The sequence below is a fragment of the Octodon degus genome, unplaced genomic scaffold, assembly GCF_000260255.1.
Source record: "Octodon degus isolate 3935 unplaced genomic scaffold, OctDeg1.0 scaffold00058, whole genome shotgun sequence".
Lineage (NCBI taxonomy): Eukaryota > Metazoa > Chordata > Mammalia > Rodentia > Octodontidae > Octodon > Octodon degus.
Genome location: NW_004524634.1, coordinates 5,656,307 through 5,672,669, shown reverse-complemented (window position 1 = coordinate 5,672,669; position 16,363 = coordinate 5,656,307). Strand labels below are relative to the sequence as shown.

At 48.2% G+C, this 16,363-nt stretch overlaps 1 protein-coding gene across 3 annotated transcripts in view; it reads left to right on the top strand.

Moving 5' to 3' along the window:
• Dctn1 (dynactin subunit 1) overlaps positions 1–16,363 on the top strand; it is a 33,534-nt gene that overhangs the window by 10,237 nt on the left and 6,934 nt on the right. Inside the window, exons 2-17 of one of the 3 annotated variants that reach the window (XM_023718362.1) lie at positions 5,495–5,740; positions 6,015–6,093; positions 6,290–6,324; positions 6,999–7,019; positions 10,676–10,696; positions 11,935–12,126; positions 12,575–12,772; positions 12,920–13,124; positions 13,206–13,284; positions 13,409–13,568; positions 13,661–13,765; positions 13,928–14,119; positions 14,205–14,321; positions 14,564–14,716; positions 15,728–15,888; positions 15,991–16,159. In XM_023718362.1, coding sequence (XP_023574130.1) covers positions 5,513–5,740; positions 6,015–6,093; positions 6,290–6,324; positions 6,999–7,019; positions 10,676–10,696; positions 11,935–12,126; positions 12,575–12,772; positions 12,920–13,124; positions 13,206–13,284; positions 13,409–13,568; positions 13,661–13,765; positions 13,928–14,119; positions 14,205–14,321; positions 14,564–14,716; positions 15,728–15,888; positions 15,991–16,159 — 2,115 coding nt within the window. In that variant the 5' untranslated portion in view covers positions 5,495–5,512. The remainder of the gene's footprint in view (positions 1–5,494; positions 5,741–6,014; positions 6,094–6,289; positions 6,325–6,998; positions 7,020–10,675; positions 10,697–11,934; positions 12,127–12,574; positions 12,773–12,919; positions 13,125–13,205; positions 13,285–13,408; positions 13,569–13,660; positions 13,766–13,927; positions 14,120–14,204; positions 14,322–14,563; positions 14,717–15,727; positions 15,889–15,990; positions 16,160–16,363) is intronic. The other 2 variants (XM_023718363.1, XM_023718364.1) reach the window with 2 other exon arrangements.

Sequence of the window (16,363 nt, the reverse complement as noted above, 5' to 3'; positions counted from 1 at the left end):
ACATGCCAGCCAGCCCCGCCCCCTGGTGAGCTGAGCTGGCCACACACACACACACACACACACACACACACACACAATAAATAAATGTAATAAAAATAAATAAATAATTTAAAAAAAAAAAAAGAATATAGTGACCATATATGCATGTGTTGTTCTTGAGTTGTGAGGCTGCTCTGAGGTCTGAACTCTGTTGACTTTTTGAGGCAGTGTGTTCTGGAGGAAGAACCTGGCCTTAGAAACCTAGAGATGTGTGGGAGCAGTGAGGGGCATTACTGTAATATCAAAACAGGATGATGGCATTATTTTTGAGTAGCTTTTACTGCATACATACTGAATACCAGGCACTGTCCTGAATACTTCAGATCCATGTGCTCAGCTAGATTTCACATCTCTTTGACATAGATTGTTCCCAGGTAATGCAGAGTTAAGGCACCCAGATGTTGAGTAACTAGATCAAGTTAATGCAGCTACCAACCAAGTGATAAGCCAGGAGAGCAGCCTGAGTTTAGAATCAGTGCTCTCAGTGGTGCCCTGTGGAAGTGTTCCTAAGGTGTTCTGTAGACTGTAATTACTCTGAGTAAGTCAGACCCAGCCTGAAAGGGCCTGCATGACCCTGCTGGCAGAAGAATGATGGCCAACAGAAAGAACTATGGCCCCAGAACACCTCTCTGTATCTTTAATCCTCTCTAGACTCCTAGGAAACAACTCTCTTCCTCTGTAGTATTTAAGAAGGGAGGAACATGGAGAGACATAGCTCCTCAGAGACTTCTGACCAGAAAGCATAATCTCAACTGGGTGTGGTGGCATAGAGCTGTAATCCCAGTCCTTTGGGAGACCAAGGATCAAAAGTTCAAGCCTAGCCTGGGCAATTAATTGATTAATATTCATTTATTTATGTTAGTAATTTTTTGATTGGTACATTTTAGATATAATGATAATATTCATTATAAGGAATTTGTATCTGTACAAAATATATCATTGCTTCTTTTTTCTGATTACCCTTCTCTCCTTTTAACCCCTTTCCCTCCTTGTTTTCTAAAGCTTTTTTTTTTTTTTTTTTTTTTTTTTTTTGCAGAACCGAGGATTGAACTCAGGTCCTTGCGCTTGCCAGGGAAGCGCTTATTCTACTGAGCCATCTCCCTGGCCTCCCCCCCCCTTTTTTTTTTTCTAAAGCTTTGTTTCTATTTTTCCTTTTTTCTTGTCCCTTTTTTACTTTTCCCCTCCCTTTCCCTTGTTTCCTTCTTCAGTTGAACCTTTTCTTCCCATTTCCCAGTATCTATTACGCATATTAGTCCTTATTTACACTTTTGGTTTCTAATACCAGAGAGACAATGGGGTATTTACACATGTGTGTCTCATTTGTTTCACTTAAGAGTATGGTCTCAAGGTGCATCCATTTAGCTACAATTGTCTCAAGTTGATCCATCTTTATGCAGAGTAGTACTCCATTGTAGAAAAAATCCCACATCTTCTTTATCCATTCACTGGTTGATGGGCATTTGAGCTGTATTCAAAATTTAACTGTTGTTAACTGTGCTGTTATAAACATTGCTGTGCATATATCACTGTGGTATGCTTTTAATTCTTTTAGGAAGCTACCAAGAAGGGGAATAGCTGGTTTGAATGAAACCTCTAGTTATAATTTTTTTGAGAACTCTCCACACTGATTTCCGTAGTGTTTATACCATACTCCCACTAAGAATGGAGAAAGGTACCCCCCCCCCCCCGCCACCTGTCAAAATTTGTTATTGGCTGATTTCTTGAGAATAGCCAGTCTTTCTGGAGTGAGATGGAATTTCAGCTCTTTTATTTTTTAAGCTTTTTTTAGATAAGGTCTTGTTCTGTATTTCAGGTTCACCTTGAAATCACTGTGTAGCCCAGGCTGTCCTTGAACTGGGGCAATTATAGGAGCAATTTCACACACTTACCCCAGGACCCACACACACTAGCAAAGGTGTCACAGTTATTCTTCCTTTCTGCATGTTATAACAAACAGGCCAGCCTCTGGACCCCAAGGGTATCAAATTCAACAGGATTAAAAAGAGCAGTGTTCACAGGCAGAGCCCTACCTACCCCTGGAGCCTAAGGCTTAGTCTACCTTGATCACCTACTCCCTGTATTCAGCCTGCTTCAGCCTCATGCTGAAGCCCCAGGAAACATTGTTTTAATTTGCATCTCTCCAATGACCAGTGATGGTGAACATTTTTTCATACAGTTATTTGCTGTTTTACTTTTTCATCTGAGAAGTGTCTTTTCATTTTAAATGCCCAGTTTTGGATTGGGTTTTTTAATTTGAGGGGTCTGATTTTTTTGAGTTCTTTTATATAGTCTAGATACACTCAGGAACAAGCAGCAAATCCCCCCCTACCCCCCACACTGTGGGCTGTCTCTTCACTCGAGGTTTCACTTTTTAATAAGGTGAGATTCTACTTTTTAATAAGGTGCCTTATGATTGCACCTGTGTATTTGGGATTTGCTCATAAAATGTTTGTCCACACCAGTTTCTTCAAGAGTTCTGCCTCTTCTGTGTTTCAGCAAATTAAATGTTCTGTTTCGATATTTTAGATCTTTGATCTTTGTGATTTTAGTTTAGTGCATAGTGAGAAATATGGGTCTAAGTTTAATTTTTGGCATGTGGAAAGAACTAGAGTAATTTAGCAAGACCTGTTTCAGTTTAAAAAATGGCTGGGGTGTGGCTCAGTGTGAAGTCCCTGGATTTAGTCCTCAGCCACACTCCCACCACATTCACACAAAACCATAATCTCACTAATTTTAAATAATTTATTATAAAAGTAAAGTGTGATTATTAATGAATTTTTTAAAATAATGGAAATATAACAAATAAATCATTTCATTGGATAAGTTCATGGGCAGGTCCAAGAATACAGGGAGTAGGTGATCAAGGTGGACTGAGCCTTAGGCTCCAAGGGTAGGTGGGGCTCTGCCTGTGAACACTGCTCTTTTAATCCTGTTGAATCTGATACCTTTGGGGTCCAGAGGCTGGCCTGTTTGTTATAACATCCAGAAAGGAGGAAGAATAACTGTGACACCTTTGCTAGCGTGTGGGGGTCCTGGGTAACTGTGTGAAATTGCTCCCATAATTGCCCTATGTGTACTGTTTCAGTAGAGCCTGCCTCCTTTGGCCTAGTGTGAGATTGAAATCCAGACTCTGTGCCCATAGTTTAGAGAGCAGGGAGAGAGAAGAGTACTTGTTAGTGTCACCGTCATGCTTCTTCCCTTTTGGTGGTTATAACAGGCAATGCCCTGAATCCCAAGGGCTTAGAGGCTCTTACTTTGTCCTGTGGAAGTTCTAGGCATTTGATCATTTTGAGATAGCACTTGATGCTTGTGGGCCTGCTGAAGCCTCATATGGTAGGGGCAGGGGAGACCGGGTAGTGAGAGGTTTCAGGCCAAGAGGAATTCTCAGGACCTTGCTGTCAGCTCAGAAGTGAGAGCTGAGTGTCTGTGGCTGGGCCTCTCTGTTCTTTTTTTCTGTGCCCCTCTTGTTTGGCCCAGGTGAAGCAGGGGAGCATTAGGACCCAGAGGCTAGCACGGTTCCTGACAAGTCTAAAGCAGCACTAGCGCAGAGTGAGACTCATCAGCTGGCAAGCAGGATTCAGTGTTTCTGGGTTCAGGATTCTCCGGCAGCAGAGAGGATCTGCTCATCAACCTCCACCCCAGCCCCCAGCCCTACCCTGGTCGGCCGCCGAGGGAGGCCCATGGGCTGGGGAGGGCCGGGAGGGCCCCGTGCCGGTCCTTGAGGGCCCGGTGCCCTGACCCTCCCGCCTAGGTTTCTGCCTTTCTGTCTTTGGTCAGCTGGGGGAGGGGGTAGAGGCTGGGTGAGCAACATGGCCCAAAGCAAGAGGCACGTGTACAACCGGGTAAGTGGCCCTAACCTGGATGGCCCTGGGGGGAGGGTACTAGAGAAGGCCTGAGTGCCTGTGGACATCACTGCAGTGGGGGCTGGGGAGGTAGGTTGGAACTTAGCTATGGGTACTCACAGACTGTCTTTCAAAGGATACCTGGAACACTAATGATGACAGGCTGGACAGGTTTCTGTTCCTAGAGTCAGGCCCTAATGGAGACTAATAGGGCCCGGACTCTTAACTTAATTGACCCTCAGGGTAGGGGCTCCTGAAGGGGGCCACTGTCCTGGGGATTCAGCATGAGGTTGATGGTCAGAGGGGGTTGCTAGCAAGGTCCTTCTTTAGAGCTGCTTTGTTTATTATTTGCTGTCTGTTCTGCCTGAGGTTGAATCTGTACCCACTGTTGTGTCCTCCTGGTTCTGAGAGGCTTGTTGTGAAGCTGAGGGGAGTTTCTGAGTTTGAGTATAGTCTTGATGTTACTGGAAATTTCCTTTATCAGCTTCATGTGATCTAGTATGCTGTCTAGGTGTGATTTGAGGTCCCAAGCTCCTGGGAGCTTTGTTCTTACCTTCCTGGATGAGCTCTTTGGAGAAGGGAGTTAGGGAGTGACAGGCTGGAAGTGTCCTGACTTCTCTGGCTCTGGCAGTGCTCCCTTCTCATGCCAAGTGAGGCTACAAGAAAGGAGCTCCATGGGGTCCTTAAGATCATGGTGTTACTTCTTGCCTCACTTAGCAGTTTGCTGTAAGGCCTCTGGTCCATGGAGCTGCTATTGCTAAAAATGGCTTAGGTGTGATTTTCCTCTAAACCATGGGCTGGTTTGGGACCTAATTTCATGTTGTGTCCTGTCATCACGGATGTGTCAGAAGCTGAGAGCTTCCCAAGGACAATGTTTTAGTTTAATCCTTTGCCTTGCCCATCTGTGGAGTGATAAGATAGCCATTTGCACTGCTGGGCGGATGAAATGCAAATGGGACAAATCGGAGCTACCTGATATACTTGGCCTGTGTTTTTCTTTTTATAGCAACATAGCATTGGAGAAAAATCTCCAGAGCATAGGGGCAGAGTGGACAGAGCAGGATACAGACCAGGAGGAACAGAGCTGGATAGCCGAATGGATAGCTGTGAGGCATTAGGAGTGTCTTCAAGGCTATATGGAGGCGAGTGACAGGAATCAGATCAGGAAGTAGTGGCAGTGGTAACTTGAAGGCCTGAAAAGAGTAACGCTTATATACCTCTGAAAGGGAAAGGCACCTAAGGAAGACAGATGACAGTTGAAAGGGAAACAGAATGTGGTGGGGACACCCACTGAATCACCTGTCTTCCCAGCTCAGACTTCTGAGTCAGGGCATTAGGTTATGAGGAACTTGGTATAAATTGAGTTTAATTCCTCTCCTTAGGGACAGTATTCCTGAGAAAACAGCCATGTGGTAAATTTCACAGGTCTAAGCCTTAAAGAGACCTGTCACTGACTTTTTTTGAAGGGGAGTTTGGGAGCTAAGTTCAGCCTAAGGATTGAGTTTAAAGAAGTGACTTCTGGTCTATTTTCAGTCTATGTTGGGTAATTTTTTATGCATCATGATGCCACCTTTAACCTGAGGCCTCTGACTGTTTGCATGTGTTTCTTTCAGACACCCAGTAGCAGCAGAATGAGTGCAGAGTCAAGTGCCCGGCCTCTGCGTGTTGGCTCCCGGGTGGAGGTGATTGGAAAAGGCCACCGAGGTACTGTGGCCTATGTTGGAGCCACACTCTTTGCCACTGGCAAATGGGTAGGCGTTATCCTGGATGAAGCAAAGGGCAAGAATGATGGAACTGTTCAAGGCAGGAAGTACTTTACTTGTGATGAAGGGCATGGCATCTTTGTGCGCCAGTCTCAGGTATGTATCTCTTCTCTGTGTGTCTGTGTGTATGTGTGCGCACATTAGTACATGCATATATCTGCTGCACGTACAGCTGGTGTGTTGGTACTTCCTTTTCCTGATTGTGGGCAAGAGCTTCTGGTTGGGAGAGTGGGAGGTGGCAGCAGTGGAAAGATTGGCAGTTCATCCTTATGAAAGCTTCCCTGTACTCCGGCATGTTTGAGGACTAGGGAGGGACCAATATTGGAGTCATTCTTAATCTGGAGGTATCGAGTCTGTTCTTTTTCTTCAGATCCAGGTATTTGAGGATGGAGCAGATACTACTTCTCCAGAGACACCTGATTCTTCTGCTTCAAAGGTCCTCAAAAGAGGTAACAGCCACCTACTTAAGTTGTCCTCTTATGTCCAAAAGTCCTACCACTTCTTATAACAGGGGGCCACAGTGGAAACTAAAATTTTTCCATTACCAATGTACTCTTGTATTATATCTCCCCCAGCCCATCAAGATACTGTCTGTTCCTAGCTCTTTATACAAGTGCAACCTTTGTTTCTGTTTGCTTTCTGCAGAGGGAGCTGATACAGCTGCAAAGACTAGCAAACTGGTGAGTGGTTTGTTGGTGGTAGGGCGTAACAGAGAGAGAGGGATGGAGGGAGGGAGACCCAAAGCTAGGTAGAAGCAGTAGGTAAGTCTGAATTGAGGTAATTTAGTGTCTCCAGTCTCCCTAATAAGAGTGCTTTCTGAGTGAGTTGCTGTGTTAGTAAAGGTGTTATCAGGGGAAGGCTATTAGATTCCAAAAATGCAGGGTCAAATGGGGCTGATCTGGGGTAATAGGAAGGATAGGTCTGACCCTAAGAGTGTAGCCAACTTCCTGCCTTTTGCTACCAAAAAATGCGAAGATCTAAATAGTTTCAGGGTAGGGTAAGATAGAAATGAAGGGAAAAAGAGCTCTCCTGTTTATAAGTAGTGGCAAGGAATTAGGCTTTCTGCCACCTGTTTAGAAATGTATGCAGAGGGTTTCCTAGCTCCCCTGTACAATTCCTCTGCAGTATTGTAAGGTGGGGTTCAGCTTCTCAGGACCAGGGTTTGGACTTCCTCAAAAGCTGATTGTTGAGGAACTACTCATCTTACTCAAGGCTTGACGTTGACCTTCTCTGTCCCCTATCCCCTGCCTGTATATGCCTGAGTTGGTTTTAACACCTACACCCAGATTGCCTGATGAGCTAGCACAGTGTGATGTCTGTTTTCTAACTCTGCCCTTTCCTACTCCTCATGCAGCGGGGACTGAAGCCTAAGAAGGTGGTGTGTTTACTGTTTGTGCCGGGATGGGGGGGCCTGAGCCCCCTCCCCTGCTATCCTGCATGTCTTTGGGCTGCTGCATGCATGTGTGTATACTCTGGGGCGGGGGGTGGCCAGAGGATATGGTGGTCTTGGCTTCCAGAGCTCCTTTGAGGGGTGCAAGGATATCAGGCTCAGGGTCTAGCTCAAGTAGCACTTACTAGAGATTATTTTTTCCTGCCCAGAATTCTCGGTAGAAAACTCCAACATTTGACTGTAAATAGCAACATGAAGTAGAATGTTTCCTGGCTTGTGGTGGTGTTTTCCTTGGTTGAACTCAGGCAGTAGTGGAGGGTGGACTGGAGGAAAGGGGCTGAGAAAGTAGTAGGTAAAGTGGTTGCGCAGAGAGACAGGAGGTCAGGAAACTGCACAGGAGGAACAGTTGGAATGCGTGAGTGTCTGCCTGTCTCTGGGTGGGTGCTGCCATCAGTGCCCATCCCTACTCTGCCCTGTCAGTCTTTCTCTGGTGCTTTTGTCCTCTACTGTGTACTTGAGGCTCACTTCTCACCTGCATCTATAGGAATTTGGCTGTGCCACCTTTCTCCTCGCCACAGTTTTAAACACTTAGAAGTGCTTCTGTGAGGATTTTATAATGTCAGCCCCTGCCTTGGGCCTATGCCCAAAGCTGCCTCTGGCCTGCATGTACTCTCTGTATGTGCTGTATGTACTGTGATTTTCTTGTTGCCATACTGTGTCTGGCCTTTCTGATGTTGCATGGAGAGCTGCTGGATTACAGCAGTGCGAAGTGAGAGGAAAGTTTGTCCTTTTAACTCCTAGTGGGTAATGGGACCTCCCTTTGGAGTCTTGCCAATGAAGAGACTACATGTTAGTACTTTGCTTTGGGTCCTTCATCCTGGCTTGAGGTGGGAATGGGGCTATAAGAAAAATAATGCTCTAAATGATGTTTGGCCCACTCTAGCATCGTGGGAACTTGGATCATCCCTTAATCATTATCTCCTGGTTGAGGCTCCTGTCTTACCTCAGGCCCCTTGAATAGAGAACATGAGACTGCAGTCTGAGATCTATGGAGGAGTTCTGGTTGCAGCCTCAGATGTCCCTGACCGGGGCCCAAGCCATGCCAGACCTGTGGAAGTGTGGCAAAGCCCAGCCTGGTCTGCCCAAGCTGGCTTATAGCACCCTGCGGTGGCCAGTGTCAGTCAGCTGGTAGAGTTCTGTTCACCAGTCTCCCACCCCAGTACTTCTGTCAAAACACATCACTTATCCAGGGCCTCTACTCTCATCTCCTGTGGAACAGAGGACTAGATCTAGAAGAAAAGAGTGCTTTGAGGGGAGGACCGAAGAGAACACAGATGTCTCTGCAAAGTACCTCGTCCTTTCTAGAAAGCCGTTTAGGAGAGTTTTAACTTGTCTACAACTAGGGAACCTTTGGAAGAAGAGCCCAGCAGAGTTGATGCTGTTCTGATAAAGTATTCTCCAGGGCTTCTTAATTACTCTGTTGCTTCTCAGAGCACACGCTGGGTGCTGGAGGGGAGTTCTGGGTATGTGTTCCTGATGAGGCACCAGGCTGTAGCCAGTGAGGTTGTAGGAGGAGCAGAGTGCAATTGTAAGAGAAAGATGGAGCAGAGAAGCCCAGTGTCCCTGCCCACTGATGCCCTCGCCCCTTAAGGTGCCATTTCTGGCCTGGTCCCTTACCCAGTTTTTGAAGCTCTTGGAGATGGGTAAAGGATGGGGAGGCAGAGACTGAACCTGTTCTTTGGAGGAAGCAGCAGGGCGGGCTCTGCGCAGGACTTTGTCCAGTCATGATGAAGAGGAGGAGCCAGCAGGGCCCTGGGTGGTTGCTAGGTGACCGAGGAACCGTGGCTCCACCCCCACGAAGCAGAGGAGGGTGGGTGCATGACGTCAGGTGGAGCTGGTGCTGCGGCCACTGAGGCTGCCATCAGCCTAAGCTGGTGAACTCCGCTGGGCCGGTACAGCTCTGGTGCCTGCTGGAGCCTGGTTGTGGTGCTAGGCACCTTCCGGGACCTCTGTGTCCGAGCGGCAGCCCTTTGCAGGCTGGGAAGCTACTGGCCGGGAGCTAAGGCTGCATTGTTTGGATTTGATGCACTAATCTCCTGTCTCGCCGCCTTTTCCTCTGTTCGGTCTCTTTCCCTCCCTCCCTTCGTCTGTCCTTCCTCCCGGTGTTTGTCTATCCTCTCTGTTCCTTCTTCTCTTTCCTCTCCTTGCTTTCTTTGGTTTTCTGCAATGATGAGACAGGCACCGACAGCCCGAAAGGTACTCTTGCTTGCTCTCGTCCTGCTGCTGGGTTGCCAGGTTGATGGTGGCAGTAGGCTGCTGGGGTGGGGGTGGGGGCTGATTGCCTTCTTCTATCTACCTGGTTGGGGGAGGAGTGTAAGTATGAAGGGAGGGGGCAGGGAGAGGTGAGTATCACCACGGTACCTCACCCTTGGGATTTGCTCTGTGCCCTGCCTTTTGGCTCTGATCACTCTGTTTCAGACCTTGTCTCCAGTGGTCTCACAGGGTTGGCCTTCAGGAATCCTCTACTGCAAACAGGCTTGAGAGGGTTTTCTGTAGTAGAGCCGGAAGAAATAGGCCCAGCTGTCTCAGTTCCTCTAACAGGCCTAGCTGCCTCACCCAGCCTTTCTAGAATAACTCTTGGTTGTTCTCCCACCATTCTCCACCCTGGGGTTTATGTCAGGGGCTTCCAAGGGTGGGATAGGAACCCTAGAATAGGGTTTGACCCACAGTGTGGAAGCTTAGTCCTGGGGTAGGAGGGGTGAGGCTAGGTCTCCTTGGGCTCAGTATCTCCTAGAAACTGGGTTCAAGGCAAATCTTGTCTTTGCCAGAGCATTGAGACACTGAGCAGAAAAAATACTCCACGGGAATTAAGAGTTAATCACCCATCTATCATTTTGCAGTAATCTGAAGTGCAGTAATCTGGATTTGGTTTACTACAGTAGTTCTCTGTGTTGCTCCCCACCCCCACCTCCTTGTCCAACTGGGTGGGGTTAGTTTGCTGAGCTCTGGGCTTCTGCTAATGCAATATTCATAGACCTGACACCTGAGCCCTCTGCCTAGGGATGAGGACTGCTCCTAGATCTAGTCCTGGAGAGGTGGAAAGATTGTTGCATTGTTTTGCTTTAGGGATCTGACCTCTCATTTCTGGGCGTTTATTGGGGGAGGGGGTCTTTCTGGGAGTCTCTGGAGCCTGGCACTTGAAGAGGCTGATCTGGGAAAGTCCTTGGGAGTGGTAGATGGGCGGGGCCTTGGGTTCTGGGCTGGAGTGGGAGAGATTGTTCACAGAAGGATGGCTCTCTGGGGATCTTCTCACAGCTGCTGCCTTTGGTCTCCTGTGGCTCACAGTAGGAGACGGGACTTGCAGGGTTTCCTGGTTGTCTGAGGGGTGAGGCCTCCAAGGGTTAGGCAGAAGTGGGAAAAGGATCCAAGGGGAATAGGAATTTCTGGAATAGGGTTTCTGGAGTAGGAATATGGTGATTCACTGGAGGGTGAAGGGGATGGAATGGTGTGGAGGAGTGGTGGCTAACTATAGCCCCACTCCTGTTACTTCTGCTCTCATTGCTGTCCCTTTGCTGTCTGTCTTCCTGCCATTATCCTTTCTTTCCTGACTACTTCTCTTCTGGCTCCTGTTGCCTCTCCAGACCACAACTCGGCGGCCCAAGGTGAGAACAAACAGGCCTCTGTGCAAAGCCACTGCTGAGTATACACATGTTTCAGGCATGTGCATGTTAGCAAATAAAAGTTGGCCACAGTGCAACATAGGTTCTCCTTGGGGGGGATTGGTGACAGGCCCCTTCTGGGAAAATGACTGCCAGCTCCCAGCAGCTCCTGTGAGCCATAGATTGAACACAAAAAAGAAGTGAGAGGGATTATAGTTAATTCGACATAGGCTTCTTGAATATTATAATTTTGACTAGTTTGAGGGTAAGGATTAGAAGAGGTTAAGAACTTGGCAGTGTAGAATATTAGTAAGGAGGTGTTCATCTGTGAAAGCCTCTGGCTAGGAGCAGTGGGATATTGTGCTCTTTCTGAGTGTCAGCCCACTAGGAGAACTTGGGGGTTCAGCAATACTAGGAAGAGCACTGAGCAGGCTTGTCTGCTCCAGAGCCTGAGACTTCAGGGTAGCTCCTCAGCACCTTCCTCTACCAAGCCCACAGTACCCTGGGCAGGCTACTTACTTAGAACCCCATTGTCTTGGGGAAATAGGTGCGGAATGTGTTTCAGGGGAGTCTAAGGCTGCAACTTTCATTTTGGCCCTTTTGCTTGCAGGATCCCTGGCACAGCAAGGGAGGGCACTTCAGCTTGACTTCCAGACAGTAGGGAGGGCCTTTTGGTAGAGAGACTGCACCTTACTTTTATTTTTATTTTTATTTATTTATGTTTTGCATCTCACATTTATCCTGGTCCTCTGTGGGAACATGAAAATTGCAAATAATCTCTAATCTTTTCTTTCTCTCTGGGAATGATATTGAAACACTTCTTTCTACTCTGAGGGAGTTAGGTGCAAACCTAGAGTACAGATGAGACTGGGAGTGTTAAGAAATTGCTAGAGTGATCACAAATAGGTCACAGAGGGAGTTGGGGGGGAGATTCTGTTCTAAAGGATAGTGTCACAGCTGGGAGGAATGTGGGGCCTGTGCCAAAGGAGGAACCTTATAATCTTATATCTTCTCCCACCCCTCTCCCTTTCTTCCTCCCTCCTCCCCCCTGTTCTTTGTCATTGTTGCTTTCTGACTCCCCATTTTCCCTCTCTTTCACTCTGTCTCTGTTCTCATTGTGCTTTCATACTGTGATTTGTCCCTTCTCTGTCTCTTCCCCTTGCCATATTTTCATGCTGTCTCCTTCCCTCTCAATGCCCTTTTTGTCATTTTTCTGGTCTGCCCCTCTCCTCTCTGAACAGCCCGCACGCCCCGCCAGTACTGGGGTAGCTGGGGCCAGTAGCTCCTTAGGCCCCTCTGGCTCCGCATCTGCAGGGGAGCTGAGCAGCAGTGAGCCTAGCACCCCGGCTCAAACTCCATTGGCAGCACCCATCATCCCCACACCAGCTCTCACCTCTCCTGGAGCAGCACCCCCACTTCCTTCCCCCTCCAAGGTAAGGACTGGGGTTGAGGTAAAAGAGACTACAAATGCCACTGTGCCTGTGACCCCTGGCTGAGTCCTGTAAACTTCGTTTGAGTGGAGAAGACCTAGAACTTGGATCAGCGAGTTGGGGACATAACATGGATATCTTGTTATTGGCCAAGCTCCCTTTTCTTGCCCTTCTTTCATATACACTGTGCCACAGTTTCCTCTCAGATTTTTTTTTTTTTTTTTTTTGTGGTACTGGGGATCAAACTCAGGACCTTGTGCTTGCCAGGCAGGCGCTTACGCCACTGAGCTATATATCTCCGGCCCTCTTCTCTCAGATTTTTGTATGCCACTTGTTTTTGATGCTTGGGCTGGGGTGATGTTTGCACATATTTTTGCCTTCTCTGCTGTAGTTCAGTCATGATGAGAGTGAGGGTGAGCGGTGGTCAGATCAAGGGGCCTCTTCTTGGCAGGAGGAGGAGGGCCTGAGGGCCCAGGTGCGAGACCTGGAAGAAAAACTGGAGACCTTGAAGCTAAAACGAGCAGAAGACAAAGCAAAGCTGAAAGAGCTGGAAAAACACAAGATCCAGCTGGAGCAGGTGCAGGAATGGAAGAGCAAAATGCAGGAGCAGCAGGCAGACCTGCAGCGACGTCTCAAAGAGGCACGGAAGGTGAGACACAGGGTGAAGCGGGTGGGCTGGGTGGATGAGGGTCCTGAGGATGTACCTGGAAACTGGGTTGGTGCTGGAGTCCAGAATGCCTGTGAGAAGGGGCAGAACGACCCTTCTGTGCTCCTGCCCACATGCCGCACCCCTCAGGAAGCCAAGGAGGCCCTGGAGGCCAAGGAGCGCTACATGGAGGAGATGGCGGACACCGCTGATGCCATCGAGATGGCCACTCTGGACAAAGAAATGGCTGAAGAGCGGGCTGAGTCTCTGCAGCAAGAGGTAGAGGCACTGAAGGAGCGTGTAGATGAGCTTACCACGGACCTGGAGATCCTCAAGGCTGAGATTGAAGAGAAGGGTAAGGAGCCAGGACCTGTGGAGTGGGATTAGAGACGGGGGTTGGTGAAGCAAGCCTGAACATGGCAGTGGTCTTCTCCAGGTTCAGATGGGGCTGCATCCAGTTACCAGCTCAAGCAGCTTGAAGAGCAGAATGCCCGTCTCAAGGATGCCCTGGTGAGGTAGGCTTCTCTCCTCGGCTTGGCTCTGAGCTCACTCATTGGCCTCTAAATGTGCTAGAGCGTGCATCATCTGCTGACTCTAAAATATACTCTTCCCCCTTTTCTCTTCCCCACTTCCCCACAGGATGCGGGATCTTTCTTCCTCAGAAAAGCAGGAACACGTGAAGCTCCAGAAGCTTATGGAAAAGAAGAACCAAGAGCTGGAAGTTGTAAGGCAGCAGCGAGAACGCCTGCAGGAGGAGCTAACCCAGGCAGAGAGCACCATTGATGAGCTCAAGGAGCAGGTCTAGGAAGCCCACCTGTGCCCAGAGTCCCCATGCCTGATTCTGCTTTTACCACTTTTCAGCAGCACTTTTCTTTGTCCTTTCCCCAACAGGTGGATGCTGCTCTGGGTGCTGAGGAAATGGTGGAGATGCTGACTGACCGGAATCTGAATCTGGAAGAGAAAGTGCGAGAGTTGAGGGAGACTGTCGGGGACTTGGTAAGAGAAGGGTAGACCCCTGATGGAGAGTATTTGGAGGAACCTGCTGAGAGATTGACACATAACCCCTGACCTTTAAGTGGGGTTGTGTGATAAGGCACTCATCTTGGTCCTGCTAACCTTACCTGGCCTGTGCTTTCCCACCACTACCTTGTGTTCCAGGAAGCAATGAATGAGATGAATGATGAGCTGCAGGAGAATGCACGTGAGACAGAGCTAGAGCTACGGGAACAACTGGACATGGCAGGGGCCCGAGTGCGTGAAGCCCAGAAACGTGTGGAGGCAGCTCAAGAGACCGTTGCAGACTATCAGCAGACCATCAAGAAGTACCGCCAGTTAACTGCTCACCTGCAGGTGCCTGCTTATGTCCTGTTCTCTGCCCAGGATCACCCCAGGACTCCCTCACCACCTAGCTGTGTCTCACTGTCTCTGCCCTCAGGATGTGAATCGGGAACTGACAAACCAGCAGGAAGCATCTGTGGAGAGACAGCAGCAGCCACCTCCAGAAACTTTTGACTTCAAAATCAAGTTTGCTGAGACAAAGGCCCATGCTAAGGTTAGGAGAGTGGGTGGTGATGTGAGGCCAGTGTTAGGGAGCCCAGCCTGGGTATAGCAGTGGGCCAACCTGGTATGGGATTATGGGCTTCAGATTCCTTAGGGAAGGTGTGCTTTGGATCATAGTTTGGAGGATTGCTGGCCCAGGCTTGACCTAAAGGTATGCATCCTACCTAGTACAGCAGGGTAGGGTGGTTTGGGGCTCTACCCTGGCAAGAGTCTTCATCCCTATCCACTTCACAGGCAATTGAGATGGAATTGAGACAGATGGAGGTGGTTCAGGCCAACCGGCACATGTCCCTGCTGACAGCCTTCATGCCTGACAGCTTCCTCCGGCCAGGGGGGGACCATGACTGTGTCCTTGTGTTGCTGCTTATGCCTCGACTCATTTGCAAGGTATGGCCAGTCATTTATATGTACACAAAAACAAACAAAAAAATTGTTGAACTTGCTGTGAGCAGGCGTTGAGGATGCTGAGTGAAGACAGCAGTGAGTATCTGCACATAGTTTGTGGGGCAGCAGAGCAACTTTCAGTGAACAGTTACAGATGACTGTGAAATCTCTATAACTATGGATTCAACCAACCAGAGATCAAAAATACTGGGGAAAAATGTTATCTGTACTGAACATGTACAGACTTATTGTCATTATTCCCTAAATAATATAGTATAACAACAGTTTTCATTACATTTATATTGTATTAAGTATTATAAGAGGCCTCAAAGTGATTTAAAGTATATATGAGGACATACATAAGTTGATATGTAAAAGTGGCATTTTATATGAAAGACTTAAGTATCATTGACTGTTGTATCCATAGGGGTTATGGAACTAATCTATAGATTTAAGAGATAACTATTACATATTGTGTATAGGGGTTTTTTTTTTTGTTTGTTTGTTTGTTTGTTTTTCCAGTTTTTATGGTGCTAGAGATGGAACCCAGGGCTAAATGCATGCAAGGCAAGAACTCTACCACTCAGCCCCAGCCTGGCCCAAATTTTGTGACCTAAAAGAGAGAGACTCTTGGAGGGAGCGTCACTAGGGATCTGAAATAGATGCAAGTAGGATATAACTGAAGAAATAACATTTTAGTTGAGAACCAGAAGATGGCTAGGAGTTAGCTAGGGGACTATTTGGCAGTATAGCTTTCTAGGTGGAGAGAGTGGGGCAGCAGCTGTAAGTCAGGGAAGACTTGCTTCACACAGTCCCACCGCCCTTTCGTTCCTAAATCCTCACAAGCTCAAGTAATCATAGCATTTCCCTTTCCCCAGGGAGACTCCCCACGCATCCAAGAGCTGCTCTGCTTTCTCTCTCATCAATCTGTATCCACACAGTTGTTGTGTCCGTTATTCCTGAGTCTGTTCTCCAGCCTCTGCTCTGAGTTCTAGGTCCTTGGTCTTGCTGCAGGCTGAGCTGATCCGGAAGCAAGCTCAAGAGAAGTTTGAACTAAGTGAGAACTGTTCAGAGCGGCCTGGACTTCGAGGAGCTGCAGGGGAACAGCTGAGCTTCGCTGCTGGACTGGTCTACTCACTGAGCCTGCTGCAGGCTACCCTGCACCGCTATGAGCAGTACGTGACTTCTGACCTGTGGTCCAGGGTGATGGGGCCAGGATGGGCTGGACCTGAAGTTGCTTGGAAAACAGCTTTACAGAGCTCCTCTTTGGTCCCTAGTGCCCTTTCTCAGTGCAATGTGGATGTGTATAAGAAGGTGGGCAGCCTCTACCCCGAGATGAGTGCCCATGAGCGCTCCTTAGATTTCCTCATTGAGCTGCTGCACAAGGATCAGCTGGATGAGACTGTCAATGTGGAGCCTCTCACTAAGGCCATCAAATACTACCAGGTCTGGGACAAAACTTTTTTGGGCAGGAGGGAGGGAAGCTTTTGACTGGCTGGAGCTATTGCCAGTGTAATCCAGGGTGTATGTATCAGGCCGGCTGCTTGAGGCCTGATTCTTGTAAACTTGCCTTATGATACAGCTGCCTAGTGGGCATGGATTCACTTGTACATCTGGAGACATAAACTGGCCATGGCTCATGCTATATTT